At 47.4% G+C, this 23,618-nt stretch overlaps 1 protein-coding gene across 3 annotated transcripts in view; it reads right to left on the bottom strand.

Annotated features, from left to right (window-relative positions):
* The window catches only part of KDM2B (lysine demethylase 2B), a 110,728-nt gene that overhangs the window by 39,640 nt on the left and 47,470 nt on the right, over window positions 1-23,618 (bottom strand). For all 3 annotated transcript variants that reach the window (XM_080940445.1, XM_080940446.1, XM_080940447.1), the window contains exons 10-12: window positions 19,724-19,850; window positions 17,928-18,400; window positions 8,365-8,451 (exon numbers count right to left, since the gene is read on the bottom strand). In XM_080940445.1, coding sequence (XP_080796571.1) covers window positions 8,365-8,451; window positions 17,928-18,400; window positions 19,724-19,850 — 687 coding nt within the window. The remainder of the gene's footprint in view (window positions 1-8,364; window positions 8,452-17,927; window positions 18,401-19,723; window positions 19,851-23,618) is intronic.

Raw genomic sequence — 23,618 nt, 5'->3', positions numbered from 1 at the left:
TTTAAGATCCTTGTAGGACAGGCCAAACTGTTGCCCAGCCTCCACCACTCCAGTGTCCCTTCCTGTCGGAAGTCACCGGAGGTTGAGCAAACCGTAACTGGGGGCCACGACAAAAGTGAGGCAAGTAAACGGTCCCAGAGTTTTGGTCTCAGTCATGGGAAGGAGCAGAGCTGGGTGTGTGGCACTAGCATGGCAACAGTTAGCCATAGACAAGGCATTCCACAGGAGGAATCCATTATGGCGACTGCAAGAGCAGCTTCACGATAAAGTCTATCAACACCCCTTTGGCCAAACCCCTTCCTGGTGTGGCACAGAAGCAAGCTCAACAAAGGTGACGTGCATACTCAGGAAACCAGGCCTGGTATCTACCAAGCCCCACTGCCAACACCATGTAGGCTGTCCTAGTACCAGTGTCCATTAAAGCCACCGAGAAGCCCCCAGCAATGGAACCAACAGTGACACCAAGTCCTGGAAGTCACTCTAGAGATGCCCAGGACACAGACGGTGCTAGTAGGTCCATCAAACAAGAATGGGTAGCTATAGTAATATCCATGAAGGCAGATGTCATGTGACTGGAAAAAGAGAAGACAGAAGTAGCCAATGGACTGAGGAGTGATGACTCCTTGGCTTGTGCCGACCTGTATGACAGTCAGGATGTACATAGGAAGGCCTTGGATGACGGACAGCCCGCTGGGAAAAAGGAAAAATGGCAGATGCTGAGCTGAACACCATGGGAACAACATATTTAGGAAGAAATGTATGACAGCGTTCAACGTGTGCTAGCCCCACAACATATTAAGTCACTCAACCAACCACGGGGAAGCTCCTGAGAACCAGAGACTGTTACTGGCATGGTAACCTGTTTCTTAGCCACAGGTCTATAGTCACATCCTTCAAGGCTCAGAGATCATTCTAGAAGAAAGGGGCAAAAAGAATGTCAGAGCCAGAGCCAGGGGTGGAGTATTGTGTAACAGTTTCCAGAACAGAGATTAGTTTTCATCCTCGGGGCTGGAGAGATGCTGAGTGGTTTTAGAGCACTGGCTGCTCTTCCGGACGGACGACCTTGGTTCGACTACCAGCATGTGGCTCACAACCGTCCGTAACTCCAGTCCCGGGGCCTCTGAGCAAAGCACATGGTGCACAGAGGCATGCAAGGAACACCCATGCATATTAAAAAATAATTAAATTAAAAAAAAAATCTAGTAAAGTCTAGGCACTTTATCGGCCGAACATCTATCTCCTAGACCCTTCACTTGCCTTCCCTGCCCTTCTGGGCTCCTTGTGCGGGCCAACAGTTATTTCCTTGCTGTATCAGGAGCCACTTAATCCCGGCCTTCAAGTTGCTGCCTCGTGGGGGCTTTCATAAGGTCTATCTTGCCCCTGGGTAACTGCGAAGGTTCAGGCAGCAGCCATACTTGGCCTTTGACACCCTCTCCTCAGACCTTGACCTAGAGGCTAGGGAGCTTGTGGTCTTAGCTGCCTACAGGCCCCAAGGGTACATTCTAAAGAAAGAGCTAGACCCTGCTCAAGAGCCTGAGGTTTCTCTCCACCTGAGTAAAAAGGAAGGGGAAAAGGGAAACAGCTTCTTAAGCCCCCACCTTCTCACCCCCCAAAACCAGGGCACACCAGCTCCTTGTGGCTTTTTTACGGAAATGAAGGCCGGGCACAGTAGCGCATGCTTTCAATCCGGTCATTTGAGAGGTGGAGGCAGGGGGACCGGGAATTCAAGGCTGGTTGGCTACAAATCAAATTTGAGGCCAGCCTGAGCTATATGAGACCCCCTTCTCAAAAAAAAAAAAAAAAAAAAAAAAAAGGTAAGACCCCCCCCAAAAAGAGCTGCCTTCAGGTCAAGTAGGCGGGCTTTAAACTCATTGTCCTGCATCAGTCCAGGAAGGAGTGTCAACATCACAGGTGTGCACAGCTGTCCTCGGTCAGCCTTACTTGTCACAACTCTGGACTAGAATAGCTATATCCCTGAGCAGCGACCTAAAACAGAGGGCTTTATGTCATTGGTTGATTTGTTTGCCTGAGGCTGGACTCAAACTCGCCACACGTCTGAGCATGATTTTAAACTCCCGGTCGTCCCTCCTTGATCTCCCAAGGGCTGCACAAACCAGGGTTGTATACCTCCTCATATTTTTTTTATCTCTAAGGATATTTTAAAGACAGTATCTCACAGCAACCATGCCGGAGTCAAACTGCTAACCCCCTCTTACAGCTAGGTAAACTGAGGCTTTGACTTACCCAGGAGACCACAGCTAGTCAGTGGCAGAGCCAGTTGTCAGTGACCAGTGGTGCCTGCCTTTGGCCCTAAAGCACATGTTCATGCTCTTGGGATGATCTGGAAGTTCTCAGAAGCAGAGATTCTTAAGGGTCAGTGGGATTTTACTCAACTTTCAATGTCAAGGGAAGGACCTAAGACAGACCTTAAAAATATTTATGTATGCATTCATTCATTCATTCATTCATTCATTCATTCATTCAGTGTGTGTGTGTGTGAGAGAGAGAGAGACAGACAGATAGACAAAGAGGGTGTGTGTGTGTCAAAGGACAATTAGTAGGAGTTAGTTCTCTACCACATGGGTTCTGAGTATCAAACTCAGGCTGTCACGACACCTTTCCCTGTTGAGCCATCTCACTTTTGAGACAGGGTTGTGCTCTGTACCTCAGGGGAGGTAGCCTTGAACTTAACACTGGAGCCCAGGTTGCTCTTGCTGCTTTTAACAAGTTTCCCAGGCAAGGTTGATGCCCCCCAAGCCTAAGATTGGGCCCTCATTAGACCACCCTGCCTCTCTCTAGGAAGAGACTGAGCCCAGAGCAGAGGACAATAATGAACAGCCAATTACTCCCCTCCCCATAGTTTGTTCCTTTCGTTTCTCTGTAGCCCAAGAACACCAGAAGTCCTCCACCTTTGAATAGCCTGGTCTTCTCAGAGATAGACTACACATCTCCCAGAACCCAGACTGAACATGTAACCCGTATCTAGTCTGTTCAAACGCAGAGGAAGAGAAACGAAGTAAAGCCACAGGTGACATGGGACCTGGGTGACTTCCTCTCACACCCTGCAAGCCATCCTGTGAAATCCTTAGAGGGCATGGTGGCTCATGCATGCCTTGTGGCTGCCCTGTACTCCAGAGGCAGAGGCAGGCAAATATGAGTTCAAGGCCACCATTGGTCTACAGAACAAATTCTGGGACAGCTACACAGAGAAACTGTGCCTCAACAACCACCCCCAAAATTGGGGATGGGATTTTCAAAAGAAAGGCTTCGACCACTGTCTTGCCAGGTGGGTAGCTATGGCTCGATCTCCTCTTTGGGTCGTTTCCTTTGAGAATATACCAGGCAAGCTCGTGGCTTGACGTCTCTGGCGGGTGAGCAGAAGTTTAGCTCAGTAATAAGGCCACAGTCAGAGACTGGGCTACAAACTGTGACCATCTCCTGTCTTGCCCTCCAAAGTCACAGACAGGACCCCCAAATCTGTCCACCTGGCTAAAAAGGGAAGCAGACAGATCAAAACAAGTCCAATGTCACTCATGGAAACAGCCAGTTGGGGGAAGAGTGATGAATGGGGTTCGGTGGCATCCTGGAATTAAAGGACATGCCACCAGAAAAGACCCCACAGCACCTAATCAGTTCCAGAAATGGGCTTTGTTCTCCTGAAAGGAGGTGGGAGATCAAAGCATTTCTTGCTGTTCACCCCTGAGCATTAATTACTTGTAGAGTAACCAGACCCAGAGCAGACCCTGCTCCCTGCCTTGCATCCTGGTGGCCTCCGTGAGCACCTTTGATCTTTCAACCTCACAGGCATCAAATTGGAAGGGAGGTTGACTGCAAACCTGGGAACCCAGAGACCTGGTGTGGCCCAGGCAGCCGGTCGTTCAGCCATCCCTTCCTTTCCTGTTCACTTTTTAACCCTACCCGCCAGGAAATGCTCAAGCGTGGCGCTGCCCTCCTCCCGCTTCCCTCCACCACACCTCACTGGGTTCTCACAGAAAGGCTTGACAGAAGCAGGCTCAGAAGCTGTGTGGCTGAAGGCACATGGTGTACCTCTCTGACCTCGTCACCTCCAAGCACCCACCACTTAGCTTTTTGTGTGCACAGACACAAAACATACATTTTTATAATTAAAAGTTATTGGCCCTGTGTGTTGACTCACGTAGTAATCCCGGCCCTTGGCAGGCTGAGGTGGGGAAAGACTGCTGTGAGTTCAAGGCAGCCTGGGCTATCCACAAAGTGAGCTTTAGGAAAGCCTAGGCTACAGAGTGAGAATGTCTCTCCAAAGAAACATTAACATAAAATATAAACACTTCTAACAAACCTCAGCTAGAAGGGATAAGGGCTACAGCAGAGCCTTACTTTGGTTATTGAGAGCCCCATGACCCCAGGCCCGGTTAGTAGTTTCCGGTCACTGTCTATAAGCAGTTGTGGACTGATGCATGGACCATGTCTTGTAATTCTACACATTCCTACAAAGTGGGGGTGGATCTCAGGGGTGTCCTAGGCTTTGGGAAATTCAATAACCCCAAGTAATGGATGTCCCTTCCCTAAGTACTCCCACATTTAGAAATAGACTTTTGGGTAAATAATCAAACAATGTGAAAAGAAATATCAGTAACAATGCCATTCGATAGAGATACAAGATGAGCCATAGAAACACTTCCGGGTTTTTCCTTCTAGTACTAGAGATTTCAAACTCATCTTCACTAAGCCATATCTGCAGCTGATTTTTTCGAGTCCTGTGTAGCCCAGGCTAGCCCCAAATGTGCTATGTAACAAAGGCTGGCATCAAATCCCTAAAACTCCTGCCTCAACCTCCCAAATGCTGAGCTACTGGATTGTTATCACCCCACTGGGTTGAGACTGTTGTTTTATAGCACATGCCTGTAATTCTGACTGGGCAGGGGAGCCTGAGACAGTTTGAGGCCTACATGGACTAGTAAATTCTAGGTTAGCCTGGTCAAACACACATACAAAATTCCCCTTAAACTGGCTGGCCATGCTGGTACACACCTTTAATTTCTGCCCTTAAGAGGCAGGAGCAGGAGGATATCTGTGAGTTTAAGACTAGCCTGCTCCAGGAGAAACCCTTGTTTTGAAAAACCAGAATTAAAAAAAAAAAAAAAAAAAAAAGACTTGCCTAATAATAATCCAGTTAAAGTGTTATCTCTGAGAAATTGTCAGTTCAATTAGGTTGCCAGATTTATCGGATTAAAAACACAGTGCACCTAAATTAAATCTCAGACAAGCATGGTGTTTGGACATAGTGTATGTCCTATTAACACTGGGGACACACCCACTGTCTTAAGACACCATGACCAAGGCAAGTCTTATAAAGGACAATGTTTAATTGGGGCTGACTTACAGGTTCAGAGATTCTGTCCATTATCAAGGTGGGAGCAGGGCAGCATCTAGGCAGGCATGGAGCAGGAGGAGCTGAGAGTTCTATATCTTCATCAGAGGGCTGCTAGGAGAAGACTGACCTTCAGGCAGCTAGGGTAAGGGTCTTATTTAAGTCCACTTGCCCACAGTGACACACCTACTCCAACAAGGCCACACCTTCTAATATTGCCACTCCCTGGACCAAGCATATGCAAACATGGGTCTATGGGGCGGCGACCTAAACATAGCATAATGCAAAATACATTTAGTCCAACTTCTAAAGTCCCCATAGTCTATGGCAGTCTCAACAATGTTAAAAGTCCAAAGTCTCTTCTTCATCACCACTAAATTCTTAGCTCCAGCTAATGAGCATCAACTGTCCCAGTAGTCTAGTCCCTTCTATTCTGGACCCTAAAGCCAGAGCCACATGGCGGAAGCTACTGAGTTCTGTTGCTTGCAGGAGCTGGAATATGGCCCCCTTGTTCTATTACATTATCATTAGCTTTCTGTTCGCCTAACTCCTTCACTGTATAAATTTCGATGTCCTAGATATTGCTCTGTAGACTAACTTTGAATTAGTTAATCCGAATGCCTGTCTCCTAAACACTGGGATTAAAGGTGTGGTCCACCAAGCCTGAATTCATGTTTTCTTTCACCTAGAACTTGTTCTGTTCCAGGCTGGCCTTGAACTCGGAGATCGGCTTGGCTTTGCCTTTTAGGATTAAAGGTTTGTACTACCATGCCTGGACCTAAATTTACCCTGATGGGATCTTGCCCCAAGGTTACCACTCTGTATCTTTGAACACAGGATTAAGCTTCATTTCACCTCCTGGTACCTGTTTAAGATTCAAACCATATATTTTATATTTTTCTTTCTCGGCTTGCTATGCTTGTTTAAAATGCTCTTCATGAGACTTAACCAGAGAACAGAGTCTAGGATGGGTGTTTCTGAGACTTCCTTTGCCAATGCAGTTAATCAGAGTCTCTTCACCTCAGCCTCAGGCAGGTTCTTTAGAAACGGGCAGAAAGTAGCCACAATTTTCACCAAGATACCACAAAAACCATTTCTAGGCCACATATTGAAATTCTCCACTGAAACCTCTTGGGCCAGGTCTGAACGATTCAAATTATACTCAGCAAAGAAGTCTTCCACATTCCTATTAAGATGGCCCATTTAGCCCTATTTAAAAGCATTCCACTGGTTTCCAAACCCAAAGTCCCCAAATCCACATTCTTCCAAACAAAAGCATGGTCAGGCCTCTCACAGCAATACCCCAGGCCCTGATACCAACTTCTGTCTTAGTTAGGGTTTTACTGCTGTGAACAGACACCATGATCAAGTCTTGTAAGGACAACATTTAATTGAGGCTGGTTCAGATATTCTGTCCATTATTATCAAGATGGGAGCATGGCAGCATCCAGGCAGGCATGGTGCAGGAGGAGCTGAGAGTTCTACATCTTCATCTGAAGGCTGCTAGTGGAAGACTAAATACCAGGCAGCTAGGGTGAGGGTCCTAAGCCCACACCCACAGTGACACACCAACAAGGCCACACCTACTCCAAGGCCACACCCACTCCAACAAGGCCACACCTCCTAGTAGTGCCACTTCCTAGGCCAAGCAAATACAAACTATTACACCCACATAGAGAGTTTGTTAATTATCTGATATTCAAACTTAACCGGGAACTTTTTGTACAATTAGGTGACCCCGGTGAAAATAATATGAGAAGCAGTAAGGTAGCTTACGTTTGTCTTGTGCTGTCTCTGAAACCTGCTGTCTGTTTTGCACATACAACACTTTCAGTGTGGGCAAAGCCATGCTTCAAACACACAGTACCATACAAATGGCTGTCCCTGCTGACAGTGCCTACAGGTTTACAAAATTCTCAGTGTCATATGCAATAGAAGAAAAAAAAAAAAAAAAAAGCAAAGAATTGGCAAAACACCCACGGGTAACAATATTTTCTTAGGGGAAAAAAAAGCCAGGATTTTGTGTGTGCTAAACAGGAGTTCTACCTTTGAGCTCAGATCTATTCTCTCTCTCTCTCTCTCTCTCTCTTTCCTGTGACCTGCCAAACCTTCTGCCACTGAGCTAAGTCTCCAGTGCTTAAGTTACTGAGACAGGGTTAATGTAGAGCCTTGGCTGGCCTCGAAGCAGCCATGGAGCACAGGCTCCATTCAAACTCTACTTCCTGTTGCCTCAAACCCCTTGAGTGCTGGGAGTATGTGTAACTGGGAGCAACAATGGCTAACATTTAGAGCAGTGGTCGAACGACCCTTCCACAGGGGTTGTCTAAGACCACACTGTATATCAGATATTTACCTTTCGATTCATAATGGTAGCAAAACTAACAATCATGAAGTAGCAACAAAGAATAATTTTATGATTGGATTTCACCGGGACATGGGGAAGTGCATTAAAGGGTCATATTGTTAGGAAGGCTGAGAACCACGGCTTTAGAGGGTGCAGAGCACAGGCACCCTGTTCTGAAGGCTTTGTGTGCATAAAAATCACACTGAGTCCTGAGAACCATTCCAGGTGCCAGTCTAAACAAATGAGGACGTGTATACAACTTGTGCAGGTGGAAGGAAGACCCGGGTGAAGCCCAGTGTGGTGGCAAGGGATCTTTCTGCCCGTCCTGTAAGCCCTTTATCTCTTAACCCACCTCCAGAGCCATAGTTTAGACATTTTTATGTTAAACGCTGATAAGTCTTATGAAGAGAAAGTAGTTACTCTAAAAGGGAGGAGTCCATACAGGGAAACGGTGCAGCCAGAGAAAGACCGGAAATTTGAAACAGAGCAAGCCTCATTCCCGAAGTTCAATGGGGCCACCTGGAGCCACCTGCGGCCACCAGGGGCTACAGCTAGTAGCTTGCACAGTTGGTAAACTGAGCCCTTTAAAAAGGAAAGCATTTGCATGTCCTTAAAACCACTCAGGCTAAATGGAGTGCCCTCTCCAGGAGCAGGAGAAGAACAGTCTTACCTTTGGAGTTTTCTTTGGCCAACTGACCACGGGGACCCCTGTGATGGCCAGGTTGGGGTCGTCATCCACATGTTCCTTCAGTACGTTCTGTGGCCAAACAAAGGATCCATATTAACTGAGGGTAAAGGAAAGGTCCCTAAAGGAAGCAAAACTAACCCCTCAAAGAATTGCAAGCTCTCCAAACAAACAAACAAACAAACAAAATAAAAAAAAACAAAACCAAAAACAAACAAACCTAGGATTCCTATGGACTCACAACATCCCTCTTCCCAAAAAAATGTGTTGAGACCTAATTTCACTTTGCAGCTCTAGCTCACCTAGAAGCTACAGAGATCCAGGCATGTATCCCATCACCCTGGATTTACCACCCACTTACCATTGACTGCTGCCACTATGACACCCAACCCTTCTCTAGAGCACCACAGACTCACACACTTTGTGTCTGTAGCATATGCTCACGTGTGTGTGCCTGTGTGCTGTCCCCAGAGAACTCGGAAATCAGAGAAGGGCCCTGGGTAACCTCCACCATCTCCTTCCACCTCAAGTCCTTTGGGACGGGATCTCTTAATGAAACACACACAGCTTGTGGTTTTGAGGCTGAGCAGGCCACCCACAAGCCCAAAAGAACCTCCCATCCCTGTCCACTAGAGTGCTGGGATCACAGGCATGTGCAGAACCATGGCCAGCTTTGACGACATGGTGCTGGGATCTCATGCTTGGACAACAAATATCTATATCTATATCTATATCTAATCTATATCTATCTATATCTATATCTATATCTATCTATCTATCTATCTATATATCTATATCTATATCTATATATATATATATATATAGATATATATATATAAAACCCTGCTATTCTGGAACTAGCTCTGTAGACCAGGCTGGCCTCGAACTCAGATCCGCCTGCCTCTGCCTCCAGATTACTGGGAAAAAAGATGTGTGCGACCACCACCTGGCCAGCAAACGTTCCTGACCGCAGAACCTTGTCTCCAGCGTAGTTTCACTTTTAACCAAGTAACCTGGGGAGCTGGTACACGAGCGTCTTAGAGTCTGGTAAATCCGTGAGTGCAATGATGTTCTCAAAGAAACAAATAAACCAACCAGGTATGGTGTACATGGCTGTAATCTCAGCATTTGGGATGAGGAGTTCAAGGTCAGTCTCTCCTTCACAGTGAGTATGAGACAGGCCTTCAATATGTGAGACTCTATCATAAAAACAAACGAACAAACAAAACCCCCTAAAGACGGAGAATGGGGGAAAGGCAAAAGGAAAAAGAAGTTTCGTGGACAAGGCTCAGCAGAGGTGACTGACAAGCTGAGCCCTTAAATGCAGGTTTCTGTCTTATCTCCTTGGTGTCCAGCAGACACAGCCATGTGCGTAGAAGTTTGTGGGGATAAAGTCTGGTCTCGGGAGTGGTTTGTCTTTTCCCCTGTGGTACCCCCAAACATAAATGAGAGATGATTCAGAAAGCCCTTCTTACACAGGAATGAGGATCTAAAGATGCCTCGCTAAAAGCCAGAGTCTGATTCCACGTCACCCTTCAGGAACCTGCACATCACTCACAAAGCAACAAACACCATGTGGTATGTTGGCGTCTCAACCTAACACACCCAACACAACTAATTTTTTGGCCAACGTTTAGCCAGATGGCCAGCTCAAAGCATTCTTTGGGTGACATTTAACAACACGGCCAATCGTGGGGGGATATTTAGTGGGGAGGGCAGAAGAGCTCAAAAGATAAATATGGGGAGTGATTATTTTACCTTTTAAAACAATGTATTTCATGTTTGTGTGTGCATGTGTGTGTGTATACATTCTCATTGGAACAGGGGCGCGAATGCTTGTGTGTGGTGATGTCACAGCGTACTTGTACGGTTCAGAGGACAACTCTTTAGAGTCAGTTCGCCCCCATGGCCTTTACAGCTCAGATTGTCAGGCTTCTTTGGCAAAGACCTTTCTTTACCTCACGAGCCATCTTGATGGTTCCGAGAATGATTTCAAGACATTTTTTCTGACCTGTCTTACCAGACAGGCATCCAAACCCGCTTCTGACGGACTCAACACTCTATTTTCTTGGTCGCCATTTGGTTGGCTGGTTTTCTGAGATGGCAAGCCTCAGTTTCTCCACTCCCCACGGGAGACAGCAAACAGCACAGAAGTCGCCAGAAAAGCCTGAGTTGGAATCTTTACCCTGGAGCATCCGGTGTCAGTTGCTAGTTACAAAATATCTTTATCCACTATATTTAAGTGAACAATGTCTCCTGCAAGCTCATGTAGGGCCATACTTTGTGCCTAGCTGGTGGGGAGATAAGAGGGCAATAGGGGTGAGACTGGAGGGTTACTGGTGAGCACGGTTTCCTACCTGAGCTCCCTCTCAGTCCTGTCTGTTGCCAAGATACAACCAGCTGAGCTGGTGGCTTCTGTCACCGCGCCTGTCACCTTCCTTGCCGCCAAGGATAAGTCTCTAAAACTGTAAGCCAGACGCTTGTCTCCCTGACATTGCTTCTGACAGATACTCTGTCCAAGCATAAGGGTGGCTGACAGTGTTGTAGACCCAATGTTGTCTAACCCAAGCCCCGCACAATGACTACAGAAAGCTTCTAGCAGGTAAAGCTCAACACATAAAGCTTCATGCCTCCACAGGACATGCTACAAGATACCCGGCTAGAGCCTTCCCCAAACCACCAAAATCATACAAACAAACAAAAAAAAAACACCCCTCAAACTCCCCAAAACAGGGAAAATCTAAAAAACTAGCCAACTTAAAAAAAAAAAAAAAAAAAAAAAAAAGGAGGAAATTAAATGTAATATCGCATCAGGGACAAGATTCTCAAAAATAAATCAATAAATAAAAAACAAAAACAACAACAACAAAAAAAACGGTAAACATTGAGGAAATCTAAAGAAATAACAAAACTTTTGTTTTACTAATTGTGCAGAATGCCTTATACTAAGATGTTAACATACTTGCGCTGTTTTATTCTTCTGACTTTTCCGTAAACCTAGAACTCTTCTTGCGGGGTGAAATGGCAAAGGCATTTAATCCCAATGCTTGGGAGGTAGATGCAGGGAGCCTGTTATGAGTTCAAGGCCAGCTTGGTCTACATAATGAGTTCTAGTCAGAATTACTTGGTGAGATCCTTTCTCAAATAACAACCATACATTAAAAAAAGAAAAATATCTAAAAAATAAGGTATTAATAAAACTGCTTTCTTATTTAAAGTCATGAACTATGTAGCTCTGGCTGGCCTTGAACTCAGAAATCCATTTGCTTCTGTATACTTTTTTTTTTGGTTCTTTTAAGACAGGGTTTTTCTGTGTAGCCCTGACTGTCTGGAAACTTGCTCTGTAGACCAGGCTTACCTTAAACTCAGAGATCCACCTGCCTTTGCCTCTCAAAAGTTGGGATTAAAGGCATGTTCCACACCCGGCTCCTTTTTATTTTTTTAATTAAACACATTAGTTTTAAAGTTTTCCCAAGGTGCCCTTGTATATTAGACCTCTCGTACTAAACAATGCCAAGTTCCCTTCTGAGTATAGCACTCAATGGCCACTGGGGGGCACAATGAACCTTGTCTTTCTGGGAAGTATTTTCATTTGTAAAGGTGAAATTTAGGGGAGGGGTAGCCTAATGCAAGATTTTTGTCTGTCTCGGGAGAAAAAAGTGTGCTGGAGGGAAGGAAGTCACAGGATTCCTTAGGCTGTGCCTGAATTTACACATTCTCTGGGACCGCTGAGCACACAAACAAAACGGAGGCTGTGTGTCCAAAGTGTCCCAGACCCCTAAGGATGACACCATGTAAGCCTGTGGCTCTCACAAGTCCAGAGCAGGCTTCCTGCCCACCCCACAGCCCCAGGCTCTAGCTTCAGGAACCTGCCCGTGTGTGATCTACCAAAGAAACCTCACCTCCCCATCATGACAACTTCTCTCAAAGAATTTAATTTGCTAACAAGAGACGTGGCCTTCATTGCTCCCCAGGGTGGGGTGTTAATCACTGAAAGCCCCATCTATGCAGTGACTAAAAATACCAGCGCTAACAAGGCGGTGGTTGGCTTTAGGATTGCAGCTCCAACAGTGGCGTTCATGAAGGGGGTGAAACAAGGCCTCTGGGGAACACCAGGTGACAGTTTATTTGGGTCTCTGAACCCCTCCCTTCCTCCATTCCATCTGTACCCGGAAAAAAAGAAAAGAAAAAACTCCATCTGTATTAGATTCCATTGTGGTCTTCCCCATAAAACAGGTTTAATTCTTAACTCTAAATGTCAATACATGCTAACAGAAACTTCCAATCTTACAAGGGAAAGAGGCCTCTACGCAGTAAGGTGAATCCTAAATCCTGAGGCTACCTACACTCACCAGGCATGGACTTGCCTGGATACCTGACACTGAGTTCTTCCCCCAACTCCTGCTCTTCTTCATTCTCCTCCTGAGGTTACACAGGCAGGGAACACAATATGTACAGCTCTTTCTGTGGTCACACTGGGAGCCAGCCCCTGGCCTCTCACTTCCTGCCCTTTTAGCTCCTCTCAAAAGGCTCCTTTGAAGTAGGCCAGGAGGTGATGGTTTTACTATCAGGGCTGGAGAAGGAGACTGTGACCCAGCACATGCCCAAGGTCCCGGGCCCATCTCTAAGCAAAACACACACACACACACACACACACACACACACACACACACACACACACAGAGAGAGAGAGAGAGAGAGAGAGAGAGAGAGAGAGAGAGAGAGAGAGAGGGAGACAGACAGACAGAGACACAGAAAACAAATCTAGATTGTACACCTCTCACTGTCTTGCAAATCGGTAACCCCACAAAGGAGCAGCTTTCAAAGCAGGTGGGTTCCAGGGTGGAGAACCCTGTGTCCCCAGCAGAAACATGGCTCTGCCCCTCCTCCACATCACAGGTCCTCGAGCTCTGGGACCCAACAGTTGTTTCCTGTTTTCATCCCAAGGTGTCTAAAATAGTAACAATATCAACTCTAGTTTATGGAGCACTTCAAGGCCCCGCTAAGGCTTTACACGTGTCAGCCATGACATAGGTCCCGCCTCCTCCTATTTTTACCATGTCCCCGACTGTGCAGGGGGACTGTGACCTGACTCCACAACTGTCCTCAAAGACAAGCGACATCTGTTTGGACAATGTGTTCTTAATTTAGAACTGACATCCATTTGGGCAAGGCACTCCGAATTTAGGACTTTCTTCCCTCTCACATTTGGAGCCCCGTGTCAGAATAATACAACTGATCTCTACTTGGCTGTTGAGAAAAAAAACACTTGGCCTGACAGGTTCGTTTATGCCAATAATCCTGACACTGGAGAGTCTGGGACAGTACTGTTACAAGATTAGAACCAGATAGAGCTACATATAGTCTATGCCGTACAGTGAGACTGCATGCTAAGAGTACGGGAAGGGGGTGCGGGTGGGGTACCAATAACGACAGAAAGGGAGGGAGGGAAAGAGGTAGGAAGGGAAGGGAGAGAAAGACACTTTAAAACAAGAAAATGACTGACTATCGTGTCTTTTAGCCCCACAGCTGTGTAGCCCTATAATCCCCGTCAGTCCCATAACTCTATTGCAGCCCCATAATTCCATGCAAATGGATAGGTGGTTTGTATACCACAATAAGGTGACAACAGCCGGAAGGGCCCGGAATCACAGCAAGGGGGCGTGGCATGGAGTTAACGATGGCTGGAAGCACCTGGCAGAGGGTCATCTGATGAAGCCATCCCACCTACATTCTTGGCATCTCTGCCCACTAAGGCCGAAGCCCTTCCCAGCCCTGCCACATACTGGGTTATACTCCAGTCACTTGGAACTGACCTAAAGGTCTATCCTCCTCCTCAAATACTTACACACCCCTCTCTCCCCTCCACCCTGAGCCGAGGCCCTCTCTCCGAGTTCTAGCCGAAAGAAGGCAGAGATGTTTCTAGGTGAGATGCCTAGCTAGGCAATCCCATCTTACAGTGAATTACTTCATCCCGAGACTGTTTGCTAATCCCCAAAATTCATGTGCAGTAAGAGCCCCAGAATGAGACTCTGGGCACGGTTTCTACACATTTAATCAAGTTGACCTGAGTTTCTGGTGGGTTCATCTGGGCCTGAATCCAATGGCTGGTGTCACTCTCAGACAACACGGGGGAGGGGGAGGGCCATTATGATCTATTTTAACCATGGCTTCAGGTGCAAGGGACAGAACAAGCCCAGCAAGGCCTCGGACAGCTAGCTGCATCAAGAAGCGGGAGGAGCTAAGGACAGGCATGGCTCTGTAAACATCTTGCTTTCAGACTCAGTCTCCCAACATCTGGACCCAAGGTGCTCTGTAACATTGGTCCGGGGGAAGCAAATGCAGAGGGCAACTGCTCCCTAAGAACAGATGAGAACTGGGGGTAGAGAAGAGGGTAAGATCCTGGGGCCTGAGAGGCTGATCAAAACCAACCTCAATGTTCCCTGCCACGGTGCTGTCCAGCTTTTTCTTTTAACAAAAAGATGCCAGTTGTTATTTCCGTCTATTTATTCTGCGCCCACTATGTGGGTCCCGGGGACTGAACTCAGGTCCTATGGCTTGGTGGCAGGTGCCTCTAGCTACGGAGCCATCTTGCCAGACCCCATTGCAGTTCTCTTTCTCTCTCTCCCTCCCCCCTCCTCAGATTTGCTTACTTATTAATTTTATGTCTTTATGTACGGTGTGTGTGAGTTTATATGTACCAAGTGTATGAAGGAACCTGGGAGGGAGAGAGGAGTCGGTTTCAGGAACTGAAGGTAACAGAAGATTGTTCCTTTCTAGAAGATCATAGCTACCATGTGTAGTTTTCCATGAGGGTAAACCTGGGTCCTCTGATTTTGCTTTTGTTTTTAATATTTTGCTAAAAATGTTATTACGTTTATTTGTTGGGGGGCATCCCGTGATTCACCTACAAAGATCAGAGGTTGGGTCAGCCATTCAAGCCAATTCTCCCCCTTTACCATGTGTGTTCGGGGGTTAAATTCATGTCATCAGACTTCACAGCAAGTGCCTCTATTTGCTGAGCTATTTAGCTAGCCAAGGTTTTATTTTATTTTATTTTATTTTATTTTATTTTATTTTATTTTATTTTATAGCCCTGGTTGCCCTAGAACTCATTCTCTAGACCAGGCTGGTCTCAAATTCAGAGATCCCACCTGCCTCTGCCTCCCAAGTGCTGGGGGTTAAAGGCGTGTGCCACCATCACCCGACCAAGATTTTGTTTTTAATTGAATGTAGATTTGCATCTGCACGTGGTTAGTGCATATAAGTTAAGGAGCTCCTTGGGACCAGAGGACACTGGTCCCCTGGAGCTGCATTTACAGGTAGTTGTGAGTCTCCTAAGGTTGGTGGCCTGGAATTCAAATCTGGTCCTTTATAAAAACACTCAGGGGGCGGGAGAGATGGCTCAGTGGTTAAGTGCACTGACTGCTCTTCCAGAGGTCTTGAGTTCAAATCCCAGCAACCACATGGTGGCTCACAACCATCTGTAATGGAATCTGATGCCCTTTTCTGGTGTGTTTAACAACACACACACACACACACACACACACACACACACATAAATAAATAAATAAATCTTTAAAAACACACAGAGCTCTTAACCGGAGTCCCCTCTCCAACCCCACCCACATCGCGTCTTAATGAAGTACCTAAGTATTTCACAGTAATCAAGAAACATCAGAATCTGGTCCCTAGAAGAATCAAGCCCAACCTGCCCAGTTGTTTTGTTTTGGGCTTTTTCAGACAGCATCTCACTACGCAGCCTTGGCTGGCCTGGAACTCCTAGATATTTGCCTACCTCTGCCTCCCCAGGACTGGGAAACTAACTCCATTTCACAAAGCACCAGAAAATAGAAAGCAGAGAGACCTGCTCAGCGCCATATGATAAGTAGCTGAGAACATAAATATGAACTCAAGGATCTTGATTTCCTGGTCCTGTTATCAAAATAAGTGTACTCCAAGAGGTAGGCAGCGTTCTTTCATGGCACTTGGGGAGCCCAGGACCAGGTGAACCTAAGGCAGTGGCACACGCCCGCATTCCCACGCTCAGGAAATGGAGGACCGGAAGTTCAAGGTCCACAGCCGGTGATCTCTTTTTCACCAACCTATCGAGCGAATACGAATACGGTTGTCTTTCAGCTAGATAAAAGACTCCGCCAGGCAGCCACAGGAGTACTGGCCTCAGGACATGGTGTGAGCCCTACCACGGTGGTACAGGATTCTGTCCTCTATCTAAGCCTGTGACTCAAGAGGCTTCCTCACCAGCAGGCGAATCCTGCCTCACAGGGCAATGGAGGGTAGGAGGAGTCTGAGGTTCTACCTAGAAGGAAACCTGGCCGGAAGCCAGGGGCACTCCCTGGAAACACACAACACAAGGATGTGAAGAACATCTCGCATGCTTTAACCTAGAGGCGGAGGCAGGGGCAAGTGGATCTCTGAGTTCCGGGAAACTCAGAACTTTCAGGAATTTTGTTCCAAAACAAAAATTTAAAAACAGATCGCAGATCAATTAAAATTTTTTCACTTTATAGGCTATCCCAAGTTTAAAAAAAAAAAAAAAGTAGACACATGACAGAATCCTTAGGTTTCTGTTAGGATACCAGACGATGAAAATAACCAGTAGAAATGGACGTGGGGACAGTGGTAGAGAGCCTGCCCAGTGTGTGTGGGGCCCTGCATTCTATCTGGTTCCACACACAACAAAATCAAATTAGTAAGCGAGGCACTCCTGGACTAGTGATTTTTGTCCCATGGTTCCCTGTGCCAGTGGTAACTGGTAGGCTACCTGACCTGAGCCCCAATGTTTCACATACTCTAACTCTCACCACCCCACAACCCCCAACTGTGCCCCTGAGTCCCTGCAAGGCCAACACAACGTTGCCTAGATAAACTACCAGTTCCCAAGGAGGAAATCCGAGTTCCATTCCTAACAACACCAACAGACTTCAGGCTGTACTGCCTTAATCAGACCCTGGAACGGCAGATGGAGAAGTGGCATGACCTCATACGGAAGACTTAGCAATGCAGTAAGAAGCAGTTCTGCACGGTGGGAGGTGGGATGCTATATCTGCATCCATCCCGGCTCTACCTGACCCGCAGGGCCTGATTCCTAATCGGGGAACGCAGATATACTTGACATCTTGGCAACCCCTCAACCTTCGGCTGCTACACCTCGCCCAACCACGGTCAACAGCTATAAGGTGCGTCACCAAGAAGCGTGACCAGCTCAGGAGCACAGACTCATGCCCTAGGAAAGCAACCCAGAATGGTAATCCTTCTCACTAAGGGATTAGAAGTCTGTCTGCCAAACCCAACAGAACACGGCCATAGCACACGCTAAACTTTCTGGGGATGGAGAGGAGCCTCAAGATTCCAAAAGGATCACCAAAGAAGCTGGTGTCCCCTCAGGGCAAGCATCCACCTAGCTGCTAAGTGGTGGCAGATTCCGTAATCCAGATAAGCTTGCCTAGACGGAGTACCAGCCCAGCACCTGGACCAATCCCAGAGTATCTACACTAAAGCCCGACCCAGCCATGGCCCCTGCCCACCTTTACACCTTCCAGGAGGGCCTGGGGGTCCTCGATTCCCTCAGGGACACACTTCTTGTTCTCCGGAAGAGACTCTAGTTTTTCAACCAGGGCTTTCAGGCCCTTCAGTTCAAATTCGGTGAGGTGGGTCCACTTGGTTGAAACCTCAGTGGCCGGGGAGCCTGTGGGCGTCTTGGGGTAGTCTATGGGCATCGATGTGGACTTGACACTCTCCTCCGACTCATTGGACAAAGTCCTCTTGAGGAATCGCATGGCGGGGGCTTTAGGCTTCTTCCCCGTGCTATCCTGGTCTTCCGACGGGTTGCTGTTGGGTGAGGTGGGGCCATCGGTCGATGGCTTGGGTGTTTTATCTGCACCATCCCCTTCCTCCTCCTTGTCCTCCTCCTCCTGGGGCTGCTGCTCACAGGACTCCTCCTCCATCTCTAGCCACGAATCGGATGAAAAGCCGTCTACACTGGTTTTCCTTGGGGCATCTGTGGGGAAGATCATAAGGCATAACTATGATCACGTCACCGACGCAGGCAGCTCTACAGATTCCACTCACTCTTAAGCAAAGAAAGAGGATCTGGTCTAGGCTGCCAGAAGGGTAATTAATAGTCAGCCATACACAGGTTCAAGTCGCAGCCCTGCTCTTCCCAGGTCAGTACACCCACACAGGTTGTTTTACCAAGCAATATGCCTGGCATTTTATCATATGTATACAAATCAGTCACGGGCAGGGATAAACAGATGGCTCAGTAGTTAAGTGCAACCACTATTCTTGCAGAGGTCCTAGGTTTTGTTCACAGTACCCACATGGCAGCTCACAAGCACATGTAACTCTAGTTCCCAGGATCTGATGCTCTCTTCTGGCTTTCAGGATATCATCCATCCATCCATCTATCTATCTATCTATCTATCTATCTATCTATCTATTCATCCTCAATTATATACACATAAATAAATAAATCCTTTAAAAAAAATCAGTCAAGGGCTGACAAGATGGTTTAGTGGGTAAAGGCACTTGCTGCCAAGCCTGACAACCTGAGGTCAATCCCTGGCAACTACATCGTAGGAGAAAATAAGACTCCTGAATTGCCATCTTACCTGCTGGCACACAAAAAAAAAACCAACAAGAGCAAAGGCAAAAATGAGAGTCAGGGATACACCTCTTTGGAAGATAATTAATCATCAATAAGCCTGCGGATAGACTAAGAGGCACAGAAGTGTCTCCCCAGTTTGCACAAAGTCCTGGGTTCAATTCCCAGTACAACGTCAACCAACATGAAACCTGAAACTTCAGCATGGGAGACATGCAAGCGGGAGGATGAAGACTTCGATGATAGTCTGGGTACATAGAAAGTTCTAGGCCAACCTGGACTAAAAGGCAAGGCTGTACCTCAAAACAAGCAAACACCAAAGGCTCCAGGTGTGTATATGTGTCTTTGCTCCTAGGGGGACAAAACCCCAAAAAGCAGCTGGTAACCACAGAGGAACGAAAAGAACCGGGATTCTTTGTTCTGTGGGATGGATGGTTCTGTTTTAGCAAGCACACTGTGATAGGCTTCTCCATACATCTGAACAGTCAAAGGAGGGGGTGAAAACCATGTTTCTCCTGAGGGTCACAAGCTCCTTTTCTTGGCTTCCCTATTCTAGGTTGGAAGCTCACAGGCCGGGGCTTTTTCCTGAGAGGCCTGATGGCCAGAATTCTGGCTCTAAAGAATCCCAGGAGACCCAGGACTATCTGCAGGCTCCAGGACAGAAAGAATTTCTGTCAGCCCAAGCAGCTGCCTCTGAGATAAACGCAGGCTACTCACCAATAAGTATTAATTCTCTCTGGTATTCCTGAGTGAGGTAGGAGCGCTGGGTCACACAGTACACGTATCTCTCCAAGACATACCAGCACATCTCATAGTAGAAGGGGTAACGGAACTTGGGCTGAACCTGAAAGCAGAGAGCAAGCCGGCAAGAGGTCAGTTTCCAGGATCCACGGGGAGACACACGGCAGGCGGTAGGTTCCCTCAAGAAGAGCTCACCGTCTCAGCAAGAGCACAAATGGCCAAGGGGGAAAATGGGAGGTGTCACTGGCAGGGAGGCAAGAGAGAGGCCTAGGAAGGGAAGCGCCAGCAGCATGCATGGATGAGACAGAGCGCGCCCTGTGGGAGGCACCTCGGATTTGGACCCTGAGCTACCCACCCTGGAAGGTCAACAGGGCCCACTGTGTGTAGAAAAACAGTTCTCCCCTGACCTGTTGCCAGCGCTGTGGATGCCTGCAGCTGGGAGCCCTGCCTGATCCCAGCTGCCACGGACATGGGGTCCTCGCTTTAGAATATTCTTGCGCAGGCTTTGCTGTCTCTCCCACCCCCTTGGAAAACAGAATTCCACTCCCAGTCCTCATCCTTCTGCAGACAAGCTATAGTACATCCTCCTGGATCTTAGGAGGAAGGTGAGGAGGGGAGGAGCGCGGCTAACGGTGGTGCGGTCTCGTCTGCCTTCCAAGGACAGGGCTTCCAGTGTGTTCACAGTGTCTGCTGTCCACACCTACCTACAATACCTGCCTGGGTCTCTACTAAGGGCCCCAAGGGACCCAGTTCCCCAGTGTGACCAACATGCTGTCATGGGGCGGGAGGGGGATACTCTGGGGTCTTGTGGCAGAGCACCAACAGAGAGCCCCCTCTTGGCTGTTTCTTACACATTCAGAGGCAGTAAATGTAAAACTGTAAAATGTGAGGACCTCAAGGGAATTCTGATGGTGGCAGTGCAGGAACGGGTAGTGAAAGAAAAGAAAGAGGAATACCCCCATAGATGGCGTCAGCATGGGGGAACCTTCTAGAAGCTACATGAAAGGGCATGGAAGGAATAAGGCCTAGTAAGGTGAGCTCATGGCCCACAGTAGGGCTGTCTCCTCCTCCAAGCACTTGCCCAGTGGGTCTTGCACAGACCCCACATGGCTCCCTGCCTTTCTCTTTTTCCAAGAAGGTATCTGTGAAGGTCAGAGTGCTCCCTCCTGACCCCTCTCAACCTTCAGGGAGCATCCCCTACTCCCAGGTGCCCCTTCTATGCTGACAGCATTACAGTCCCCGGGTACCTTTTCCAACAAAATCAGACAAGAGCCGAGCCGACACCTCCGTGACCTTAAGTGTGTTTTTCCTGTATTCTCTGAGCACCCAGGTGTTCCTCGGGTTAGCTAGCCTGTCAGCTCTCAAGCCCTTCCCCCACTTCGGGTTCCACCTCTTCCCCCTGCTCACTGGGTCTGTTTGATTTCCCTGCTGTGGTGAATGGGGTGTTTAGGAATGAGACCATGGTCGCTGCATGCTTTTCAGCTCCTTGGGAAGATGCGCGGAAGAGAGAGCATACTCTAGCGTTTTCCTTGGCTCCAGCTGCTTTCTGAGAAGCCCAGTTCCACAGTTACTGATCAGCATCCCCTGGGTTTACCCGGGGGGAGAGGCTCTGGATCCTGAGGTAGACCTTGACTTCCTAGGATGAAAGGTTTGAGGAGAGGCTCAGCCCCATCCCTAGTCCAGAGACTGGGTCAAAGGATTTTGAAACAGATTGCCAATCCCTAAAATTGCAAGCAGAGGAAAACAGAGCCCTGAGTTCACAACTCCCAGTGGTAGACGTGATGGATCAAACTGTTTGCTTTTCAAAAAAAAAAAAAAGAAAAAAAAAATTGAGACAATCCATGGCACTGTGCCATTGAAGGGCACCGTGACACCAGAGAATCCTAGTTTAAAGGGGGACATTAGAGGAAGGGGCTGTATTTCAGGAGAGGAAGGCAAATCTCCCCTCTTTGTTGCTGAACCCAAGGGAAACTAGTTGGGTAAAAACAAATACAAATGAAAAATTTTCAACTTGGTTTAGTTGTTTGGGTTTTTTTTTTTTTTTTAATTTGAGGGGGGTGGGGGGTAGGTACTATTTTTTTTTCCAAGAGAGGACTGCAGAAAAAAATGTTGCAAGAAATAAACTTACAAACAGGTTGTCACCTTCTACCCTTCGCCTTCCAAAGGTTTCAGCCACACGCCTGGGAACATTAAACACATGATTGCTTAATATTATTTGGTGACAAATTTAGAGACTCACCAAATTGAGTTGTTAACCAACGTCTGTCCAAAACAAAGGGCAAGGCAGTCACAAAGAAGGCCCGTGCCCAGCCTAGTGGACAATTAATCAACAGTGGATCTCAGGGGTCACACTGGAGTTCTAAAGGCCCATTTAAGTGGCACTTGCTTGGCCTAAGCCACTCCTCAGGGGCCTGAGTCACCCAGAGTTAAACAAGCAGCCTTTGAAGGAGAGATGGAGAGACTGGCCCCTGTGCTCCCAGAACGGCCAGGTCTTAAATTAAAATTCGAGGATGAATGGAAGTATCTTAAACTTTTTCTCCTGGAAAAAAAAAAATCAATGGGGAAAAATAAAAATCCAGTGGTAAGAGGGAGGGAAGAGGAAAGGTAAATAATTTGCGGTTTCTAAACAGTCACTGGCTGCAAAGGGAGGGGACATGAGGGGTGCCGGCATTACCTTTTCTGGGAAAGCGGGTTTCACTAGCGCCATTGAGGAAAGAAAAGATAAAAGTAAGAGAGACAGCAGTTTGGTGAGTGATTATCTGGACCATCCTTTCTATCCTCAGTAGCTGACTGGAGCTAAAAGCATGTCACGGGTGCAGTGACATAGTTATGACAAGCTGACAGTACGCCATGGTCTAGCTTTATTCGTAATCTTTGGGGGAGGGGGTTGTAGGAAGGATAGGGTCCTCCAGAGGTTCCCCAGAGGCCTGTACCTGCTTGCCCTGCCTTATAAGGGTAAGTGTTACCAAGAAGAAGTGTCACCAAGCATGTAGCCCAGAAAAATGAAAATATTTCCTAAATGTGGGAGAAGTTTAGGGTTTTAGGTCTGGATAACCCATCCTACTGCCACCTAGAGCTATGAAGGCAAATAAATACCTTTTCTAAAGTCAAACCCACACGAAGAGCGAGGGCCTTATAGACTGAGTTTTCTCTGACCAATGGCCTCCACGCCATTTTTTAGAACACTCTGGGACAAACTGTTTTTAAATGCCCGTCTAACACCTATATCCTTCTTAAAGGAGCTGATATGGATGGGAAGGATTGAGCTGTCTTGGGCTGACAAGTAGTCCTGGTATTTTTATTCTGGCTTCCAAAATTCTCTCCAGGGCCCTTTGTCTGCTTTTGGCTCCTCAGACATAAAAAATCGGGCCTTGTAGCCAAGACCCTCTCCAAAGACCAGAAATCAAAGCAGATTAAAATGCCTGCTGCTGCTGACAGCCCAGCCTGCCCCCCAGTCATCCCGCCCCCAGCCCTCAAGCCAACAACCTGCTTCAGAGAAGCCAGATGGGTTCCCCAGTAGACTAAGGACCAGAGAGGGCCCTTGGGGAGAGGGAGCTGATGTGCATCTTGATGGGGTGAGACACTTGACCAGTGCAAACAGCAGGACGCTGTGGGAGAGTTGAGTGATACCAGTTGGAGAGAGGAAATAGGCTCCTGGGAGTTATGGACTATGGGGGAGGGGGCGCAGGGGGAAGAAGATGGAGGGGAACAGATGCACTTAGATGCATAATCATATTCCCATTGGACGGGACAGCTACCTAGCAAGTTTCCAAAGTCTTGAGAAATCCCAGTCTGAGTCTAGCTTTCAGGAACTGCCTGCAAAGTGTGGGCCTGACCTCTGCTCTAGAGCACTGGGTTTCCATCCACACCT

Source organism: Micromys minutus (assembly GCF_963924665.1).
Source record: "Micromys minutus genome assembly, chromosome: 29".
In the NCBI taxonomy this organism is placed as follows: Eukaryota; Metazoa; Chordata; class Mammalia; order Rodentia; family Muridae; genus Micromys; species Micromys minutus.
This window is presented reverse-complemented; position numbering and strand designations above follow the sequence as displayed.